General features: G+C 39.1%; 1 protein-coding gene across 1 annotated transcript in view; it reads left to right on the forward strand.

Moving 5' to 3' along the window:
- KCNB2 (potassium voltage-gated channel subfamily B member 2) overlaps positions 1–19,841 on the forward strand; it is a 401,287-nt gene extending 381,446 nt beyond the window's left edge. Inside the window, exon 3 of the mRNA XM_073679441.1 lies at positions 16,012–19,841. Within this exon, the coding sequence (XP_073535542.1) occupies positions 16,012–18,132 (2,121 nt within the window). The 3' untranslated portion in view covers positions 18,133–19,841. The remainder of the gene's footprint in view (positions 1–16,011) is intronic.
- The last annotated feature ends 972 nt before the right edge of the window (positions 19,842–20,813 follow it).

Genomic DNA, 20,813 nt, shown 5'->3' on the forward strand with positions numbered 1-20,813 from the left:
TCACATAGGGTCAAAGGCTTTTTCAGCAGTTTCATATAAGGTTAAAGGCAGCTTATACATGCTCATCTCAGGTCAAAAGCTTATCTATAGAGTTAATTGTTATAGTAACTTTTTATTCTAAAATCTGTAACTAAAAAATCATTGCAACATAGTTATCCAGGATTTGTGGTGGACTGAGGGCCCAGCAGCTTCATGCACCATGTATTGTCACAGAGCCCATCAGTTTACCCCTGCAAGAAGCAGGTAGTGGAGCGAGCATCCCGTATATTAAACTGTGCTTTAAAGGGAGACGTCAGTGTGCTGGGTAAGGTGTGGCTCAGTGGTTAGCACCGTTGCTTTGCAGTCTTGGGTTAAAATTCGACCAACATCTACAAGGAGTCTGAATGTTCTGAGCTTCTTCCCAGAGTAATTCTGATAGCAAATTCAGATATTAAACCCCAACACGGAAGCTGATGATAATCTCTGTAAACTGCTGCAAAATATATTGGTGTTATATAAATGAACATAACTCAGTCTCTATTTGCAATCAGGTCCTGTGAGCAGGGGACCCGGGATATGATAAAAAATAATACATCTAAGATCTCATATCTTAGTACTCAGTTGTAGCCAAAGTGTCACTGTCAAATATGGCCAGAAAACAGGTGGAAAGTGAAGCTGGCATTAAATAGCAAAATAGAAAAGATTTTAAAAATCCCACTTTTCCAAACTACTCTAGATGTTTAAATGCATTTTCTCTGATTTCTTCAATTTAATTAAATCTGTGAATTTACTGTACAGTTCTATAATGTATTCTTATTATTATAATACCTTATTATTTTACATTAAAGCACTTCATTCTAATAATAGAGCAGATAAATTGCAGGAAATTCACATTCCTGGCACATTGACAAGCAAAGAGCACAGGCCGTCAGAGCCGGCAGTCTATATTCTGCTGTGGGACACACAGGGCAATAGTCGATTCCACTCTCAGCAGTTGGGCTCTATTACTAAATCATTTGCATTTTAAAGGGATATTCTCATCATTATAAATGGCTAAAATTGCATCCCTGCAATTTACAGGTTATTAATAGTGATGAGCGCAAGTGCTCGTTACTCAAGTTTGCAGAGGGTGCTCGGGTATGCACCAAGTATCGCGGGTGCTCGAGTGCGATGTTCATGTCCCCGCAGCTACATGTTTCTCGGCTGTTAGACAGTCACAAACAATGCAGGGATTGCCCATGTATGTCAGGCATTCTCCACATGTTTAACAGCAGCGAAACATGCGGCCGTGGGGACTAGAACATCTCACTCGAGCACCAGCAATACTATGTGCATACCCGAGCACCCTCGGCAAACTTGAGTAACGAGCACTTGCGCTCATCACTACTTATTAAAAATCCTCTCTGTTCTTAAGAAAAGAGGAATTTTTAATTTTACTGCTTGTTGCCTAGATTACCAACTACTGCTGCAGTCTTTTTCCTAGGCAAGGAGTGCAGCGCTTACAAGCTCTTTTCTAAAGAGGTTGTAAGTGCTGCTTTGAAGCTGGTCTGATGCTGCAGAGGCTAAGCTGCCTTTGCTAGCAGCATTAGGCAGCGCAGATTGATGCTGCTGATCTGATCTGTCCGGAGTGCACTACACATGGCAAACAAAAAAACAGTGGCAAGAAGCGGTCTGCTCCTAAATAATTAAGGCGAGAAAACCTTTTTAAGGCCGCTTTCACACGTTCAGTATTTGGTCAGTATTTTACATCAGTATTTGTAAGCCAAAACGAGGAGTGGGTGATAAATACAGAAGTGGTGACGTGTTTCCATTATACTTTTCGTCTGATTGTTCCTCACCTGATTTTGGTTACTGATATAATACTGAACGTTTGGATGTGGCCTAAGGGAGACATTCTTGCTGTCTTTGCAATACAATGTAGATACACACTAACACTGCTGTTAGCTATGCTGAATGTGTGTAATACACAGATGTTTGAGGCAATTTTATGAGCATTCACAAAAAGCAAAAACAATATTGACCTCCTACAGTAAATCTTTTTGGATTCAGTTCTCCATATGCAAGTGATGTTAATCGGTAATTATGATTTGCGGGGAGCGCTTTCTTGTTAACACAGTATTTTTATCTGCAACAAGAGATTAGTTCCAGTAACATGATCCTTATGTTATCTGCGTTTCTCGAAATAGGCCACAAATACAATAATGCCTTCTAGTTGACACCGTTGAATAAATCAGATTGCACACTGCAACCGTTACATATTTATGTATAGATCGGGTATAAATCAATGCATGTTACTGGGCATTTAGCAGAGCTGTAATCAGTTATGCTAGTAATAGGTCTTTCTAAATAAAATGTGCTGACATGTTCTTTGTTCTGAACATTTATAATAATCATTGCCACATTTAGGAGTGACACTCTCCAAGAGGGTCCTATAAATGGTGTCTGAACGAACAATAGAATCAAATGTTTTTTCTTAAGATGGTTCTAGTTAATTGATCTTCTCTAATCTTCTGTGCAGAATATATTGTTATATGATTTACATCAATAATAATATGCTATTTATATTAGTATATCAGCACATAGGAGGAAAGCTTGGAAGACACCCTGGTAATGGCTTTTCAATTCAATCTGTTCAACCCTTGTCTTCCCTGACATCATCAATCATGGAAGACTAAGGAGGTCTCCAAACATGTTAGATGATGAGTCAATTCTGTCGATACTGGTAGGCTCAGTTTCCTTTAATCTAATCTGTTTGGTGGCCTACAGGATAGGCCATCAGTGTGTGTTTAGGAGCGTAGGGCTCAAGGGCAGGCAAGCATGACCATACTAAAATGGATTTAAAATTAATCAAGCCATAAAATAACTGTGCAAATACTGGAGTTTTGTCAGGAAAAACGCTGCATAAGGCCCCCTTCGCACGTACGTGAAAAACCGATACTGGTGTCATCAGTGTTTTTCAACAGTGTGTCATCTGTGTTTTTCTGATATAGATAAAGAAAGAATGAAATTACATTATATTTTGCAATGTTAAACACATACAGCACACATACTGTCACGCCAGGTGTAGGGAAGACTTAGTGCAACACAGAGGGAAAAGGGAAAGGGAGCCCAGACACTAGGGAAAGGGGGGAAGTGGAGACCTCCTAGTCTGGTATAGCGTCACTCTGTCTCAACTATCGCCCCTATATTGTCTCCTCAGCAATCACCGCACGCGTGCCTTGCCCTACTCTCCCTGGCATATGGCTACGGCTAGGGATGGAAGGAGATGAGCACTCGTCACCCTCCACTAAACTCTATCGACAACAAGGGTGGACAAAACAGGGGAAATGGCTTAACTTTAGATGAACTCCAAATAGGACGAAGTACTGCTCCTGCTAAGCTTCACAAGTAGAAATGGATACAGCCGGCGACTCCCTCTTAGACACACCAAGTATATATACACCCAGGCCAGAGAGCTAATTAGCAAGAAAGAGGTAGCTGCTCGGTCCTAAAGACAGCCTCTTATTTAAGAAACTGTCTGCAATGCCAAAAGTAGAGATCTCCTGCAACCCACTGCAGGGCGACTGTCTGTCACCTCTGACACACCCGTGACACATACGGCACATGGATGCTGTACACGTTTTTCACGGACCCATGGACTTTTATTGACACTTATCATCAGTGCTGCTAAAAAAAACCTGACATGTCTCCATTTGTGTTGCACGGGACACTTGGTCGGACATGTGAGCAGCGCCATAGGTTATAATGGGTACGTGTGATATCCATGAAAAAAACGGACCATAAACACAGACATGTGAAGGAGGCCTAAAATATCTAGGAAGGAAGATTACAAGTGAAAGAATGAAAGTCTACATGAGGTGACCCACTTTTTGATATGGGGTGTCTGTGTATGTTTTTGATCAGCACTTTTCAATTTGGGAGCTGCCAGGGGAGACCTATTCCCAAGGTCACAGGAATTGTCTATAGATTTCCTTTGCCACGACTGCTAGGGAACAACGGCTTGTACTTTTTTTTCTCCTTTTTCTATCTAGTTAAACCTGGGCTGAGATGCTAGTCATTTGTATCTATAATAGCAATCTTCTTCTTCTAAAAGAAGACAAAGGTTAAAACTCATACAAAGCATTGCAAAGGATAGCTTCAAATATCTTGTTTGCATAGGGAATATTTAAAAGGATGAAGGCATAGAAAAACGCGACTGAACGATACAAAATGACTAAGCCCAAGTGGCAACAGGCTTTTGAATTTACTGTTACAAAGAATACACTTATCACAGAGGAAACATATTAATCAGAATTCACTTAGAGCTCATATGAATATAAATCAGTTTGTCTGGAAATCTGCAGCCTTTAAACCTATGTAGGTTTTTATGTGAACTACGTTACTTTGTAATGATTCACTACAGGGGTAGAATTGCGGCACAATAGGTGATGGCGTTCAGAGTGAAACAATACACTCACCATTGTGTTACTGAATTCACAAATAAAGCTGACATTATTATACCATGTCAGGTGCTCGTTGCTGGTTGCCAAGTATTTTAAAGAAAGTTGATCAATTGAATTCTGTATCACTGTGTTTATGCAGCCTTATGTCTTCTACGTATGCTCTTAAAATACAGAAATTTCAATATTTTTGGGTTGGCGTGCTTCCACTATCAATGTTTTTGCAAAGTAAATTTTTGTTTTCAATCTACCGAAATATTACAATTTGAGCCTCCAGAAAATTAAACAAACAATAAACTAGCTAAAAACAATATACATAATTTTGAGTAACTGTAATTCATTAGAATACTGCTCCTTAGTTATACCTTCTATCATAAACCTGAGCTGCATTCACAGTTCTGCTGAAAATTTCCAGCATTCCTTTCTTGCATGCCAGATTTAGATTTTCAGTATCAATACAAATTTGGATAACAAAGCTCTAAATATGCCCAAAAGCCTCAGATAACTATCGTCCGAAAGCTTGGCTGGCTCGCAGTTTGTTTCCCTATACATCCAAACATTTGGCTCAGCTAATTATTTACATGTTTTCAATGGGGAGAAATATCTGCCTCTGAGCTTATTTCCCCAGAGAATAAAAGGATTAGGTGTTCAAAATTAAAACGGCAAGAAGAACATTAGGAGGACTCTCAGACCTCATGCACATCGCATAGTTAGCTAAGCTGCTGGTCCATGAAAATTGGCAGATTTGGCTGTGCTTAACTTGACTGAGTTTAATTTTGAGTACAGGGTGTCTATAATCTGTAATTAGTTTCAGGTTTTCAAAAATGCCAAGTGTTTAAAAGAAAGAGTCCAGCCCCTGAGGAAGCCGGTTTGTGGCGATACGTGTGGGGTCATATCTTCCCTCACAGGGAATTATCTGCTTATACCCTGAGGCTATGTGCCCACGATGCAGAAATGCTCTGGATTTTTCCTGAGCGTTTCTGCATCTCCCTGGCAGAAAAAACGCATGCGGATTGTACATGCGGATTGTACATGCGGATTGTACATGTGGATTGTACATGCGGATTGTACATGTGGATTGTACATGCGGATTGTACATGCGGATTGTACATGTGGATTGTACATGTGGATTGTACATGCGGATTGTACATGCGGATTGTACATGCGTTTTTCCTGCCAGGGACATGCGGATGTGAAGCGTTCTTCACATGCATTTCCGCAGGCGGGATGACAAGCGCTTTCCAAGCGATTTTAGCATCACTTGGAAAGTGCTTGTCAACTTGGTCACACTATATAAATCCATGCAAATGGCATGGCTTTATATAGTGTGACCGAAAGAATGGTAAAAAATAAAAAAATAAATCTATACTTACCTTCTGATGGCCCCCGCAGTCTTTATTCGCTCCGTCCTGGCTTGCCAGCAGCTCGTGGTACACTGAAGGACCTGCCGTCACATGACTAAATGACATCAGCGCAGGTCCTTCAGTCCACCGCAATCTGCTGGCAAGTGAAGACGAGCGCACCGCGGGCCATCAGAAGGTAAGTATAATATTTATTTTTTATTTTATTCTTTTTTTTACAGGTGCTATGGTACCCGGGTCTGGATGAGAGTCTCCTCTCCTCCACACCCGGGTACCATCCGCACATTGAAACGCTTGGATTCCGCATGTACAGATGCAGTGATGCGGAATCCAAGCGTTCCAATGCAAGTCAATGGCGGCAATTACACTGTGTGTCCGAAAAATTAATGGACATGCTGTGTATTTTTCCGCAATGATAATCCGCAGCAGAAATTTCCGCAGCATGTGCACAGTACATGCAGACTATCATTGGGGAACATGGGAGACCTTCTACCATGCGTTTAAGAGTTTCTGCAGCGTTTTTGCCACTGCGGAAACGCTTAAAAACGCATCGTGGGCACACAGCCTGACTTGACCTTTTTTGGTACCTCTCCTTCTTCTAATTTGACTCTTGATATATAAACATGAATATGCATTTTTCTTCTGTTATTTATGGTTCTCCAATTAACATCCTACATTCTTGAGCATTCTCTTGTTTAGAGGGGTCATACAACTTTATATTTACCTGGTATTTTGGATTCTTAAATGTAATTATAAAATTGTCCTGTCCCTTTCCCCTTTTAGGGTTGGGATGCCTCTACTTGTTTTAATTGTTTTTGATCTATCTTTTTTTTGGTGTTATTTATGTACATTTTCATAGTTTCCAATAAAAATGTAAATTTTATATGTGGGTGCACCTTTTGGCATAGTTTTCCTTTTCGCTCAGTTATAGTTGTTTCTTTACTATGTAGTTTCACCCTTTAGTATTATTGTGTTGCCCGCTTAATTGTCATTTTCAAGTGTTTAAAAGAAGTGACCTGTCAATTCTACGGGCATTTTCTGCTATGAAGCCGCTCCATACTTTAGGATAGAAGTGAAAGCAAAGGCTACAAAACCACCAAAAAGACACCTAATTGGATTTTTTTAGCATTTTGTAAGCATAGAATAAAGCTAGCATTTTATTCGTTGCTTAGTTCATTTCATAGAAGCGCACAAATCCTTACCGTTGTTTTATGCAGTTTTAGTTTTCACAAGTTTTTTCCTTGTTTTGAAGCAGTTTTTTTTCACTGAGGTTTTTTTTTCAGCCTTTTTGCTATGAGCTCACTGAAACAAGTCTACACCAAAAACACTTGAAAAATTGTTCAAAAACAGCTTGAAAGAAGTTGTCTTTTGATCATATTTAATTAGCTTCAAGTTTTCAAAAAACGACAAAAGAAATTACCTGTCATTTCTTCAGGCATTTTCCACTAAGAAACTGCTCCATAATTTCCAATAAAAGTAAAAGCGAATGCTACAAAAAGATCAAAAAAACACATAGTATTTTCTAAGCCTTATTGAGGCGTTTTCACCTCATAAAGCACTAGCATTTTATTTATTGCTTAATACATTTCCAAAAATGTTTAAAAAACAGTAAAGAAAAATGTTAAGATAATGTTTACAGAAAACGCTTCAAGAAACAAAAAAAAAAAACTTCAGGACAAAAAATACCCAGAAAACGCAAAGAAGGTACTTTTTCTGAAGCGGTTTCTGCTTTTAAAACTTGTGGTTTTTGATTGACTCAAAAAAGCTCTGTATGCACTTCGCCCTTTACTTACATAACAAGTTTGGTGTTGACTTTGTGAGGAATCCTCATCAAAGAAGTGACATGACACTTTTTTTTTTAAAAGCAGTTTTTAAAACCTCATCAGAAAAATATTGACTGTGTGAACAGCAATGTGGTTTTCCTACTGGAATGAATAAAAAGCTTATTCAAAGAGTTTTTGAAGCAGCTTCTTTAATAATCCACTGAACCATCTCAGTGTAAACGTACTGCTATAATTGTCTAATATATGGTCTGCAAATTAAGGTCTTAAGGATTGGTAATGGGGTTAACAAACATTTTATCTACAAACTGGGAACATCGCTATATGGAAAAGTGAATCTGTTCACCTAGTTCTTCCCTTGCAAAACTCAGACAATAAACATTTAAAGAGGTTGTCCATTTAGACAAGTCCTTCTCAATCACCATATTTTCCGCTTGTAAAATAATAACAGCTATATTAACCTCTGAAACTTGCATCATCAGCGCCTGGTCCTCCAGGGCTTGCGTGACGCTATTATGTCATGTGAGCCCTGCAGCCAGTCAGTGACCGTTTCACTCTCACTTCCTTAAATTAAACTGTTGCTCTCTGACTTGCTCTCTGAGTGGCCTTTGATTGGCTTCAGTGGTCATAGGCTAAAAATTAAATATAGTTACACATTTGACGTTTCTACCATTTGTATCAGCCTAATAGTTTTACAGCTAAAAGAAAAAAACTTTTCAAAAATCTCTAAAGTTTTTCATTTTAGCAACTGACAACTAGGAAGAAACAACATTGCTTTTCTGTACTGAACATAGGCAAACACATGATTTCACTGGGAAATAAGCATAGAGGTACAATGAATATGTAAAGATGGTTTGCACAAGCAAACAAAACAAAGCATATGCAAAGCAGCCAGGTGAGTCTTCCATCTACTGCACCAGGGAATTGTTTCATCACTTCTGTAGTTTGCACAACAAAGCCCTGGAGATTCCTCTACAGTATTTACTAAAAAGCCTGTTTTCTATGCACTCACAAATATATAATGCAATTCAGAGGCGCCTCTCTTCATTTTTTTAATTTAGGGATTTTTTTGTGCCATTTAAAAAGCCTTATATTCTTCAAATGGAGAGCAGTAATACAAAAAGCCACTCAAATAATTATGGGATTCGCAGTTTTGTATTTAGAAAAAAAGAAATAAATAAATAAGAAAAATAAAAAGTCTATATATACACGCACACAAAAAAATCTACTGCTTGTTTTCTATAAATTTTAGGATAGTGCCATCTACTGTCAAGTACATTCATAACATTTAATGAATATAAATTCTCTAATTTTATTTAATCCAAAATACTCATAAAGATGCCTTCACACACACAGTGATTTAGTAAAAGTTCCACATTTTTGAGTTTTTCTGGCGGATTTTCATACATTTATTGAACCAAAAACTCTGTGGCCAGGGAAATATGGCATGTGGCACACACATACGGCACTTTTTTTCCTTGTTTTTTTATCACTTATGTTTTTTGAGTTTCTGGATATGGTTGTGTCTCTGGACATGTTGTTTGCGTGTTCTACACCTTTTGTGTTTGAACCTAATTCATGATTCCAGTTGCGCCTTTTTTTAAATTCTATTTTTTATGTACTGTCCAGTTTTGTGGGCCGCTTTGTGGTTGTAGTTTAGCTATTCCAGATGTTTTAGCCTGGTTCAATTGCGGCTTTTTAAAAAGTCTTAAAATTTGGTGCAACTTCACTACAGTCCCCCCCCCCCCCCACTTCAGTGTATTTTTGAGTATGCCGGAATTTTGTCCTAAATTTTGTGACTTTGGCCCCAAATTGCAATTCTTGGCATCAAAAGTCACAAAAGAAGTTCTAAAAAAGGCAATTTTTTACTTTATGCTATATTCATGAATCATGTGCGGCATTTTGATGAATTTGGCACCAAAAGCAGAAACTAATTCCACAATACAAAAAAGGATAGTAACTTTAAAAGAACGGAAAACGATGAATCAGGGCCATTATGTGTTTGTTTGTTTGTTTTTTTGGGGGGGGGCATTCATTGCTGCATTACAATTCAAGTTTTTAGAGAAATCTTGGAAACACGATCTATGATTCACATGACTTATAATATTAAAAATGAAATAAAAATAACAACTAAAAAAAGGCTGGAAAAACACATTTAGAGAAAAATGAGGCAAAACCACCAAAAACATTAAAAAATGACAGAAAGCACATGAACATGGCATATTTACATTAATTTTTAGGCAAAGAAAACAAGTTTTTAACTTTATATTTACAGAAAAATATTGCAAAATTTTAGGCAGGTGTATAAAAAATGCTGCAAAGCAAGAATGCTTTGAAAAATAGGAGTGTTAATAGTATATTTTTATCAATTAGTAAAATGCAAAGTGAATGAAAAAAGAAGAAATTCAAATTAATATTTGGAGTGGCGCCCTGCAAAGCAGCATCAATTTTTATAAGGACACTTGAACACAGGTTTTAAAGGAACTCGGCAGGGAGGTGCATCCAAACATCTTGGAGAACTAGATGGGTGTACCTGAGCCTCACATGTTGCTTCCAGTTCTGAGCTGATAGCACTGCTGAACATCTTCCAATTTTGAAGGGTAGTAAGGTTGATGTATCTTTCATCTGATGCATTAAGTTTCCTTGGCCAACCATTGTATCTACAGTCCTCAACTTTGTCAATTTCTTGTTGCTTCATCAAAAGTGCTTGAACATCTTGAAACCACAGTCTGATTTGACATCTTTGCATGGTAGAGACCTTGCTGGCGCACTATAACTACCTTGTGTCTTGCTGCTGTGCTCAGTCTTACCACGGTGTATGACCTGTGACATGAAACTATTTTCCACAACCTCACCTTTGTAGCAGAGTTTGGCTGTTCCTCACCCAGTCTTAAAGGAGTTGTCCGGTTCCTATCGATAAGTCTGCAGTCACTCTGCAGGCCTCACTCTATACAAGTGTATGGAGTGAGGCCGTGCCCACTGCACGGGCTCTGGCCAGGAGTATGCATAATGCTTATATACTCTCTGGTCCCAGCTCAGAAACCAGCAAATCCCTGCAATGCACAGTGCGTGCGCTGGGGGGATTCGTAAGTCTGCAGTCACACAGAGTGACTGTAGACTTTTCAATTTGTACACTGGACAAACGCTTTAAATCCTACACAGCCGTTTCAGTTAATTACTGCTTTTCAATCTTCATATTAAAATGAAGATTATTATTATCTATTTGGTATAAGTGGTTACTAATACACCTCCCGATATTCCTAAAAAATCACTCACTTTGTGCAACCTAGGAGTACTGATGCGGTTTTGAATGCAAAGGGTGGTCACACAAAATAATGATTTGATTTAGGTTTCTGTTTTGTACATTCACTTTCCATTTTGTTACTTTGTGGCATTTTTGCCACACCTGCCTAAAACTTTTCCACAGTACTATATTTCTATGTATATATAGTAAAAAAAAATGTAACAGATACAGTGGGTACAGAAAGTATTCAGACCCCTTTAAATTTTTCACTCTTTGTTTCATTGCAGCCATTTGGTAAAGTCTACAAAGTTCATTTTTTTCTCATTAAAGTACACTCTGCACCCCATCTTGACTGAAAAAAACAGAAATGTAGAAATTTTTGAAAATTTATTAAAAAAGAAAAACTGAAATATCATATGGTCATAAGTATTCAGACCCTTTGCTCAGACACTCATTTTTAAGTCACATGCTGTCCATTTCCTTGTGATCCTCCTTCAGATGATTTTACTCCTTCAATGGAGTCCAGCTGTGTTTAATTAAACTGATAGGACTTGATTTGGAAAGGCACACACCTGTCTATATAAGACCTCACAGCTCACAGTACATGTCAGACCAAATGAGAATCATGAGCTCAAAGGAACTGTCCAAGGAGTTCAGAGACAGAATTGTGGCAAGGCACAGATCTGGCCAAGGTTACAAAAGAATTTCTGCATTACTCTAGGTTCCTAATAGCACAGTGTCCTCCATAATCCTTAAATGGAAGAAGTTTGGGACCACCAGAAGTCTTCCTAGACCTGGCCGTCCAACCAAACTGAGCAATCATGGGAGAAGAGACTTGGTGAGAGAGGTAAAGAAAAACCCCAAGATCACTGTGGCTGATCTCCAGAGATGCAGTAGGGAGATGTGAGAAAGTTCCACAAAATCAACTATTACTGCAGCCCTCCACCAGTCGGGACTTTATGGCTGAGTGGCCCGACGGAAGCCTCTCCTCAGTGCAAGACATACGAAAGCCCGCATAGAGTTTGCTCAAAAACACATGAAGGACTCCCAGACTATGAGAAATAAGATTCTCTGGTCTGATGAGACGAAGATAGAACTTTTTGGTGATAATTCTAAGCGTTATGTGTGGAGAAAACCAGGCACTGCTCATCACCTGCCCAATACAATCCCAACAGTGAAACATAGTGGTGGTAGCATCATGCTATGGGGGTGTTTTTCAGCTGCAGGAACAGGACGACTGGTTGCAATTGAAGGAAACATGAATGCGGCCAAGTACAGAGAGATCCTAAGCACACAGCTAAAATAACAAAGGAGTGGCTTCAGAACAACTCTGTGACCATTCTTGATTGGCCCAGCCAGATCCCTGACCTAAACCCAATTTAGCATCTCTGGAGAGACCTGAAAATGGCTGTCCACCAACGTTCACCATCCAACCTGACGGAACTGGAGAGGATCTGCAAGGAAGAATGGCAGAGGATCCCCAAATCCAGGTGTGAAAAACTTGTTGCATCATTCCCAAGAAGACTCATGGCTATACTAGCTCAAAAGCGTGCTTCTATTCAATACTGAGCTAAGGGTCTGAATACTTATGACCATGTGATATTTCAGTTTTTCTTTAATAAATTTGCAAAAATTTCTACATTTCTGTTTTTTTTTCAGTCAAGATGGGGTGCAGAGTGTACTTTAATGAGAAAAAATTAACTTTTTAGAATTTACCAAATGGCTGCAATGAAACAAAGAGAGAAAAATTTAAAGGGGTCTGCATACTTTCCGTACCCACTGTACATGCCAAGTCATGACACTGATGTGAACCATTTTTAGAGTTCTTTTTGCCTTCTTCTAAATCAACATTGCCCATAATAGGTTTACTCAGAGGTGCTTTATTCAATTAGCTACTTATTTCTATTCACTGTTGTTGAGCTATACATTTAATGAAAGTGCTTGTGAAACAGGATTGAAATGGAAAAAAAAGCATTGAAGCTACTGCATGTCTTAAAATGGCGAATATAATTGTGAAGATTTTTTTCCTTCTTCCTAACATTTTGTACGTAACACCAAGGAATCTGCTGTATTTAATTCTATTTTCCCGATGCTTAGTCATACTTGTGTGCATGCTGCTGTAATTAAACTTTACAAATCCGGTAGACGCTATTGATCTGCCATTTATATTTTAGCATTTTTCTACTGCAGGGTTTTAAGCTTCCCCAGCAGGCGTAAGACTACAATAATACATGTAAATAATGCAATTAATCTCGGTACATGAGGTCTCTGTTTTTACAGACTCGGCATATAATCTTGATTGGTTACTGTTTTAGGATACTTCTTGTTCATTTCTTTGTATTGTTATTATAAAATGTCAGACTGACTATTGCTGAGTTTTACAAAATGAAGTGTAAGAAATAGCAGTGGAACAAAAACTGGCAACTATTTATGGAGTCTTTATTCCTATAATATTTGCATTGAAAGAAATTAAAGGAATAGCATCCCATCTCCTGTAAAGTTTAAGAAATGTTGCTTTATGGCTTAGTTAATGCATAGTGGTAATATTGGCAATACCAAATTTTGCAAGCTTGTGGCAGTGGATAGTACTGCAGCTCAGCTCCATCCTCTTGAGTGGATTTTAGGGGTCTCAGTGAAGGGGCATTTACACTGCAAGATAATCATGAACGAGCATTGGGAGGTGTATTAGTAATCACTTATGCCAAATAGATAATAATAATCTTCATTTTAATATGAAGATTGAACATAATTTTTGAGCTATCAGATTTGAAACATGTAATTCAACTTTCTACTAAATATATAGAAAAGGGAATTAACATATGTGGGAATATAGGGATTGTGTCGTTTGGAAAAACTCCCATGCAATAATAAGGATCTAAATATGGTAGGTCTTGCTACTAACACCGCGGGAAAAAAGAAGCACTGCGCAACAATCAATGGAATCAATGGGTCGCCCATTTAATGAGCAAGTTAATTGTGCACTCTAGAAACAACACTTCAAGATAGTAAATTGTAAGAGGTAGAGGATGGGAAAAATAACATATGCAATGGATATATCCACTGGTGATATACAGTACAGACCAAAAGTTTGGACACACCTTCTCATTTAAAGATTTTTCTGTATTTTCTTGACTAAGAAAATGATGCCTTCAGTGTGAATGTACAAAAACTATGAATTAACACATGTGGAATTATATACTTAACAAAAACGTGTGAAACAACTGAAAATATGTCTTATATTCTAGGTTTTTCAAAGTAGCCACCTTTTGCTTTGATGACTGCTTTGCACACTCTTGGCATTCTCTTGATGAGCTTCAAGAGGTAGTCACCAGAAATGGTCTTCCAACAATCTTGAAGGAGTTCCCAGAGATGCTTAGCACTTGTTGGCCCTTTTGCCTTCACTCTGCGGTCCAGCTCACCCCAAACCATCTCGATTGGGTTGAGGTCTGGTGACTGTGGAGGCCAGGTCATCTGGCGCAGCACCCCATCACTCTCCTTCTTGGTCAAATAGCCCTTACACAGCCTGGAGGTGCGTTTGGAGTCATTGTCCTGTTGAAAAATAAATGATGGCCCAACTAAACGCAAACCGGATGGAATAGCATGCCGCTGCAAGATGCTGTGGTAGCCATGCTGGTTCAGTATGCCTTCAATTTTGAATAAATCCTCAACAGTGTCACCAGAAAAGCACCCCCACACCATCACACCTCCTCCTCCATGCTTCACGATGGGAATCAGGCATGTAGAGTCCATCCGTTCACCTTTTCTGCGTTGCACAAAGACACGGTGGTTGAAACCAAAGATCTCAAATTTGGACTCATCAGACCAAAGCACAGATTTCCACTGGTCTAATGTCCATTCCTTGTGTTCTTTAGCCCAAACAAGTCTCTTCTACTTGTTGCCTGTCCTTAGCAGTGGTTTCCTAGCAGCTGTTTTACCATGAAGGCCTGCTGCACAAAGTCTCCTCTTAACAGTTGTTGAAGAGATGTGTCTGCTGCTAGAACTCTGTGTGGCATTGACCTGGTCTCTAATCTGAGTTGCTGTTAACCTGCGATTTCTGAGGCTGGTGACTCGGATAAACTTATCCTCAGAAGCAGAGGTGACTCTTGGTCTTCCTTTCCTGGGGCGGTCCTCATGTGAGCCAGTTTCTTTGTAGCGCTTGATGGTTTTTGCAACTGCACTTGGGGACACTTTCAAAGTTTTCCCAATTTTTCGGACTGACTGACCTTCATTTCTTAATGATGGCCACTCGTTTTTCTTTACTTAGCTGCTTTTTTCTTGCCATAATACAAATTCTAACAGTCTATTCAGTAGGACTATCAGCTGTGTATCCACCAGACTTCTGCACAACACAACTGAAGGTCCCAACCCCATTTATAAGGCAAGAAATCCCACTTATTAAACCTGACAGGGCACACCTGTGAAGTGAAAACCATTTCCGGTGACTACCTCTTGAAGCTCAGCAAGAGAATGCCAAGAGTGTGCAAAGCAGTCATCAAAGCAAAAGGTGGCTACTTTGAAGAACCTAGAATATAAGACATATTTTCAGTTGTTTCACACTTTTTTGTTAAGTATATAATTCCACATGTGTTAATTCATAGTTTTGATGCCTTCAGTGTGAATGTACAATTTTCATAGTAATGAAAATACAGAAAAATCTTTAAATGAGAAGATGTGTCCAAACTTTTGGTCTGTACTGTATAATGGCAACAATAGTGTCTTGCAAATATTTGGATGGTTTTTAATATCTAATTTCCTCGACATATGGCTGATTATTAGTGTTGCGCGAGCGTGCTCGGTTAACCCTTTCACCAAGCAGGCTCGGTTGCTGCCCGAGTATTTTCGGCGTGCTCGGTATCTATGCTCAAGCCGCCGGAGCTACATATGTCGCGGCTGTTAGACAGCTGTGATACATGCAGGGATTGCCTGTTTGTTAGGCAATCCCTGGATTTGTCACAGCTGTCTAACAGCCGCGACACATGCAGCCACGGCAGCTCTAGCATAGTTGCCGAGCACGCCGAAAATACTTGGGTAGCACCCGAGCGTGCTCGGTGAAAGGGTTTACCGAGCACGCTCGCACAACACTATTGATTATATTTATAAAAAGTAAAAAGTATCTGTAATATTAATGATTTATGTTTTGCTATTATATTAAATCATTCTTTTTTATCTTGTCTTATTAAATCATTCTTTTTTATCTTGTCTTTCAGATTTTGGCGATTATATCAATTCTGTTTATTGTGCTTTCAACCATCGCATTATCACTGAACACACTACCTGATCTGCAAGAACCAGATGAATTTGGGCAACCGAATGATAACCCTCAGTTGGCACACGTAGAAGCAGTCTGCATTGCATGGTTCACAATGGAGTATCTATTGCGATTTCTTTCTTCACCCAACAAGTGGAAGTTTTTTAAAGGCCCTCTGAACATAATTGATTTACTGGCCATTTTGCCATATTATGTGACAATTTTCCTTACAGAATCCAATAAGAGCGTTCTTCAGTTCCAAAATGTCCGTCGAGTGGTTCAAATTTTCAGAATTATGAGGATATTACGTATCCTTAAACTTGCCAGACATTCAACTGGTCTACAATCCCTAGGATTCACACTCAGGAGAAGTTATAATGAACTTGGATTACTGATATTATTTTTAGCTATGGGAATAATGATATTTTCTAGTTTGGTGTTTTTTGCTGAGAAGGATGAAGATGCTACTAAATTTACAAGTATACCTGCATCATTTTGGTGGGCAACGATAACTATGACTACAGTTGGGTATGGAGATATTTACCCTAAGACATTACTTGGCAAAATAGTTGGGGGTCTTTGTTGCATCGCTGGAGTCTTAGTGATTGCATTGCCTATTCCAATCATTGTGAACAATTTCTCAGAATTTTACAAAGAGCAGAAAAGACAGGAGAAGGCAATAAAGAGAAGAGAAGCACTTGAACGAGCTAAGAGAAATGGGAGCATTGTTTCTATGAACCTGAAAGATGCATTTGCTCGCAGCATGGAGCTGATCGATATTGTTGTAGATAAGTCTGCCGATGATTCTAATAAAGTAGAGAACGCTAATGATAATCATTTGTCTCCTAGCCGATGGAAATGGGCAAGGAGGACAATGTCTGAGACAAGTTCAAATAAATCATTTGACAATAAATATCAGGAGGTCAGTCAACATGACTCCCAAGAACTATTAAACAATTCTTCTTCCAGCCCACAACACCTCAGCGCCCAGAAACTAGAGGAGCTGTACAATGAGATCACAAAAGCACAGTCGCATCCTAGTGTTAACTCTGCCTATCATGAACAATCAGTCATCCCTCCTGCATATGAGGAAGAAATAGAGATGGAAGAGGTTTCTGCAAAAAGAAACCAGTTATCAGTTGCTCCGAAAGATATGATAACTGACATGAGAAGTGTCTCAAGCATTGACAGCTTTGCCAGTTGCGCAACAGACTTTACCGAAGCAGAAAGATCTCCTCTTACACCATTTCCCGGGAGTAATCTTGAAATGAGGTTCCCTGCATACACCGTTAGCGAAGAAGGTGGTAGAGAAGTTAAAACGTCTCACTTCCAGCCACGTACAAAATACCCAGGTTTTGCTCCCAAAGATGTTACATTTGAGTATAAGTTATCAGAGGCGTCAGGTAGAAGTGAATGTGGAACCCCAAAAATACTTCTTCAAGAACAAATTGGTGCTGAGAGAGAGGATAGCCAGAGTTCCATGAAACTGAATAATCCACTTAGGTCTAGATCTTTGAAAGTTAATTTCAAACAGTCAAAGGGCAGCTCTCTCCCAAATCCAGCAAATATCACAGGTGCATTGCCAGCTAAGACAATAGAACACCCACTATACACTCATCTTCAGCTAAGCACACTTTTTCTGCAAGACTATTCATCCTCCGAGCAACAACCAGAAACAGAGTCTCCAGGTGTATTTCCAATGCCTCCTACATCACCTTCTCAAAATCCCAAATTTGTTTCACTATCTTCCAAGAAGAGAAGCAGCTTTACAGAAATAGACACAGAAGACGATGACTTCATGCAGGTATGTGGTTCAAAGCATGACACTCAGGAGGACATCAAAACCAACTGCGTTGAGGAAAAGAATGATGGCAACTATTCTACAGCAGACACAGATGTGCTCTCCCTGCAGAAAACAATCAATCAAAATTGTACTCAGGACATTTACTTGGCAGGAGAGGACCTTAAGCAGGACAGTAATCAGGAGGAAAGTAAGGTGGAGAATCATTTATTTGTCCCAGAAATCCACTCAGACACTGGTGAAACAGGTTATTGTCAGACACGTGAGACAAGCATGTGACTAGTTGCAAGAGCAATAAGGACTTTTTTTCTTAAAAGCACTAAGGTTGGTAAAGCCTATGAACTCAAAAGGAAAAGCCTCAGAGACATCCATAAACTATTAATTTTGCATGGCATGAAGAATTGCTTAGTAAAATTGTTCAGGAACTACCTTTTGTAACAAAACATATAATGACTCAGCGGCAGTGTGTAATAATGATAATGAAAGCCCTTCTAAAGAGCCAGTGTATTGCAAATCCTGACATTCTTGATCCTTTAATCTATGATTGTACATGTGTTTTGGAACATTTAAAAGCAGAGAAGAGTTTGTTCAAGAAAGGATTATGGGTCACTGCATGCATTAAAGATGGAAATGAGGTTCTGTGAGCTTTAAGAAAGCCTATATGTGTACATACATTAGCTAGGACAACTGAGTATAAACAAAATTATGTAAAGTGAACCTATTACTCTGGACACAGGTATAGTACTTCCTTCACAGTGTACTGTTTGGAGGACCTGTACAGACTCATATTATGTTGCAGAATTGCAACCTTGTCGTTAGCTTTTCCAGTGATATCGGTGTGAGAATTACAACATGGACACTGTGTTGGAAAGCTCACCAAAACTGGAAACGTTATGCAACTTGAAGTAAATGCTTTCTGTTCAGAGATCATTGTTGGTTTAAATTAAGAGAATATTTTTTATTTCTTGTGCTATAAACCACTGCAGATTTTGCTGTGCATAAGATTGTTTTTGCATTTCTTATTTAAAAAAAAAAAAATAAAGTAAAAAAAAAAAAAAATCGGGCAAGATGATACAACCACAAATGCAAGTGTGAAGACTGATATTTAATGTGTTAACTTGCCAAAAATGAATAATACTGTCCCAATGTCGAGTACTCAAGAATAGTTCTTGGCCGCCACGTAAATAGTGCCAATTGCCATGAAATACTTCATTTTGCAATTTACTTACTGGATATTATCTTGTGTATTCTCCCCGTGCAGTCTATATTTTTTTGCTCTAATGGGGTATTCTTGAACAAAGAACATGTTAGTATTGGAAAGTTCCAGGGAGAGCAGCCATAAATATGCTCAATGTTCTTGGTCATTCCAATCAAAAGCATCTTTACATCAATGATTAACACTATTTTTTAAAATAAAGTGACAGCCTGTCTATCCTCCTCACCAAAGGGACAACTAATGAAATTTGGTCTTCAAATAAGAAGTTAAATAATTTATAATATCGGTTCTGCCCACTAATGTAATAATCCTTGACCTTGAAAGTCTCCTTGCGAGATTGGGCCCGATTCATTATTACATTTGTCCTTTTTGTTCTGTTTTTGGTGTTTTTCGCCTATTTTTTACTTGCACTTTATTCTTTTTGTTTGCGCCTTTTTTAAAGACTATTTGATATGTGTCACCCTGTTGTTTTCTGTTCGCCATTGTGAGCAAAACTTGGTGTCTCTAGATGTTATAGGTTTATCCATGAATTGCGACTTTTCAAACAGTTGTAAAAGTTTTGCACACATGTACTTCAGTCCCCCCTGGAGTGATTTTATGTACATCTGAATTTTTTGAGCATAATTTGCAACATTGTAGCAGAATATGCGACTCTTTGCACTAAACAGGTAAAATACAAAACTGAAGACCATTTTTTGTTTTGCACACATGCGTCATTTTGAAAAGTAACTTACTGAGGTTGTCCACTACAATGTGTAGTGGGCAGATTGATTTAAACCTTGGAAATAAGGCTTTCTTCAAATACCTTGTGCTTTCAAATGTGCCTGTGAGCGGCGCTATCGCTGTCCGCTCACCCCCATCATGTGACCCCCGGCTGCTGATGTCCGGTAATGTCACGTCAAGTTCTGGAATTAGAAGCTGACCCGGCATCACCGAGGCAGGACCCAGTCTCCCTGACTAACTGGGCTGTGGGCAGAGTTTCACCGCCCATCATAGCCCAGCATGGCGCACTCTCCTGCACTGCTTTCCTACAGAGCGCCACAAGCCCGCGAGATATGGAGCAGTTATGTGCGGTGAAACTGTGACCACTGTCCTGTCACTCATGAAAACTGGGTTCCTCCTTGGTGATGTGGGATCAACTTCCAATTTTGGAACTTGACGTGACAACACCAGAGATCAGAGGCAGCTGCAGCCTGGGGTCACATGATGGGCATGAGCGGTCAATGATAGCGCTACTCACAGGCACATTTGGAAACGCAAGGTATTTGAAGAAAGCCTTATTTCCAAAGTTTAAATCGATCTGCCCACTACACATTGTAGTGGACAACATCTTTAAAATAAATGGCAAATAATGAATCGGGCCCATTGTTTTTAATGTAATTATGTTGAAGGACTGAGATGATGTAGTGATGGCAGACCTGACCATATAATCAGATTCCTTCAAGTGTATGAGGACCTTTGAGTGAGAGTCTGGGTGCTGAGAACCTTAATATTCATAAGAGTGCTAGGGCCCCGTTCACTCCTGTAAGCCTCATATAGAGAAGGCATTGCCGGGTCATTGCCATCTATGGCTCAATAGTGCCACTGCTTAGTGGAGCCAAGAAAGGCCAATCGGTCTTAAAAAGGCCTAGTGCTCTTATGAGCATCTGAAACTATTATAGCAATTGATGGGGATTTGAGCACCCAGCTCACCACCAATACCTCCTGATAGATCTTTAAAACATGTTATAATATTGATTATTAC

This window comes from Phyllobates terribilis, unplaced genomic scaffold (assembly GCF_046119375.1).
Source record: "Phyllobates terribilis strain yellow unplaced genomic scaffold, ASM4611937v1 Scaffold_4__5_contigs__length_816908805, whole genome shotgun sequence".
Lineage (NCBI taxonomy): Eukaryota > Metazoa > Chordata > Amphibia > Anura > Dendrobatidae > Phyllobates > Phyllobates terribilis.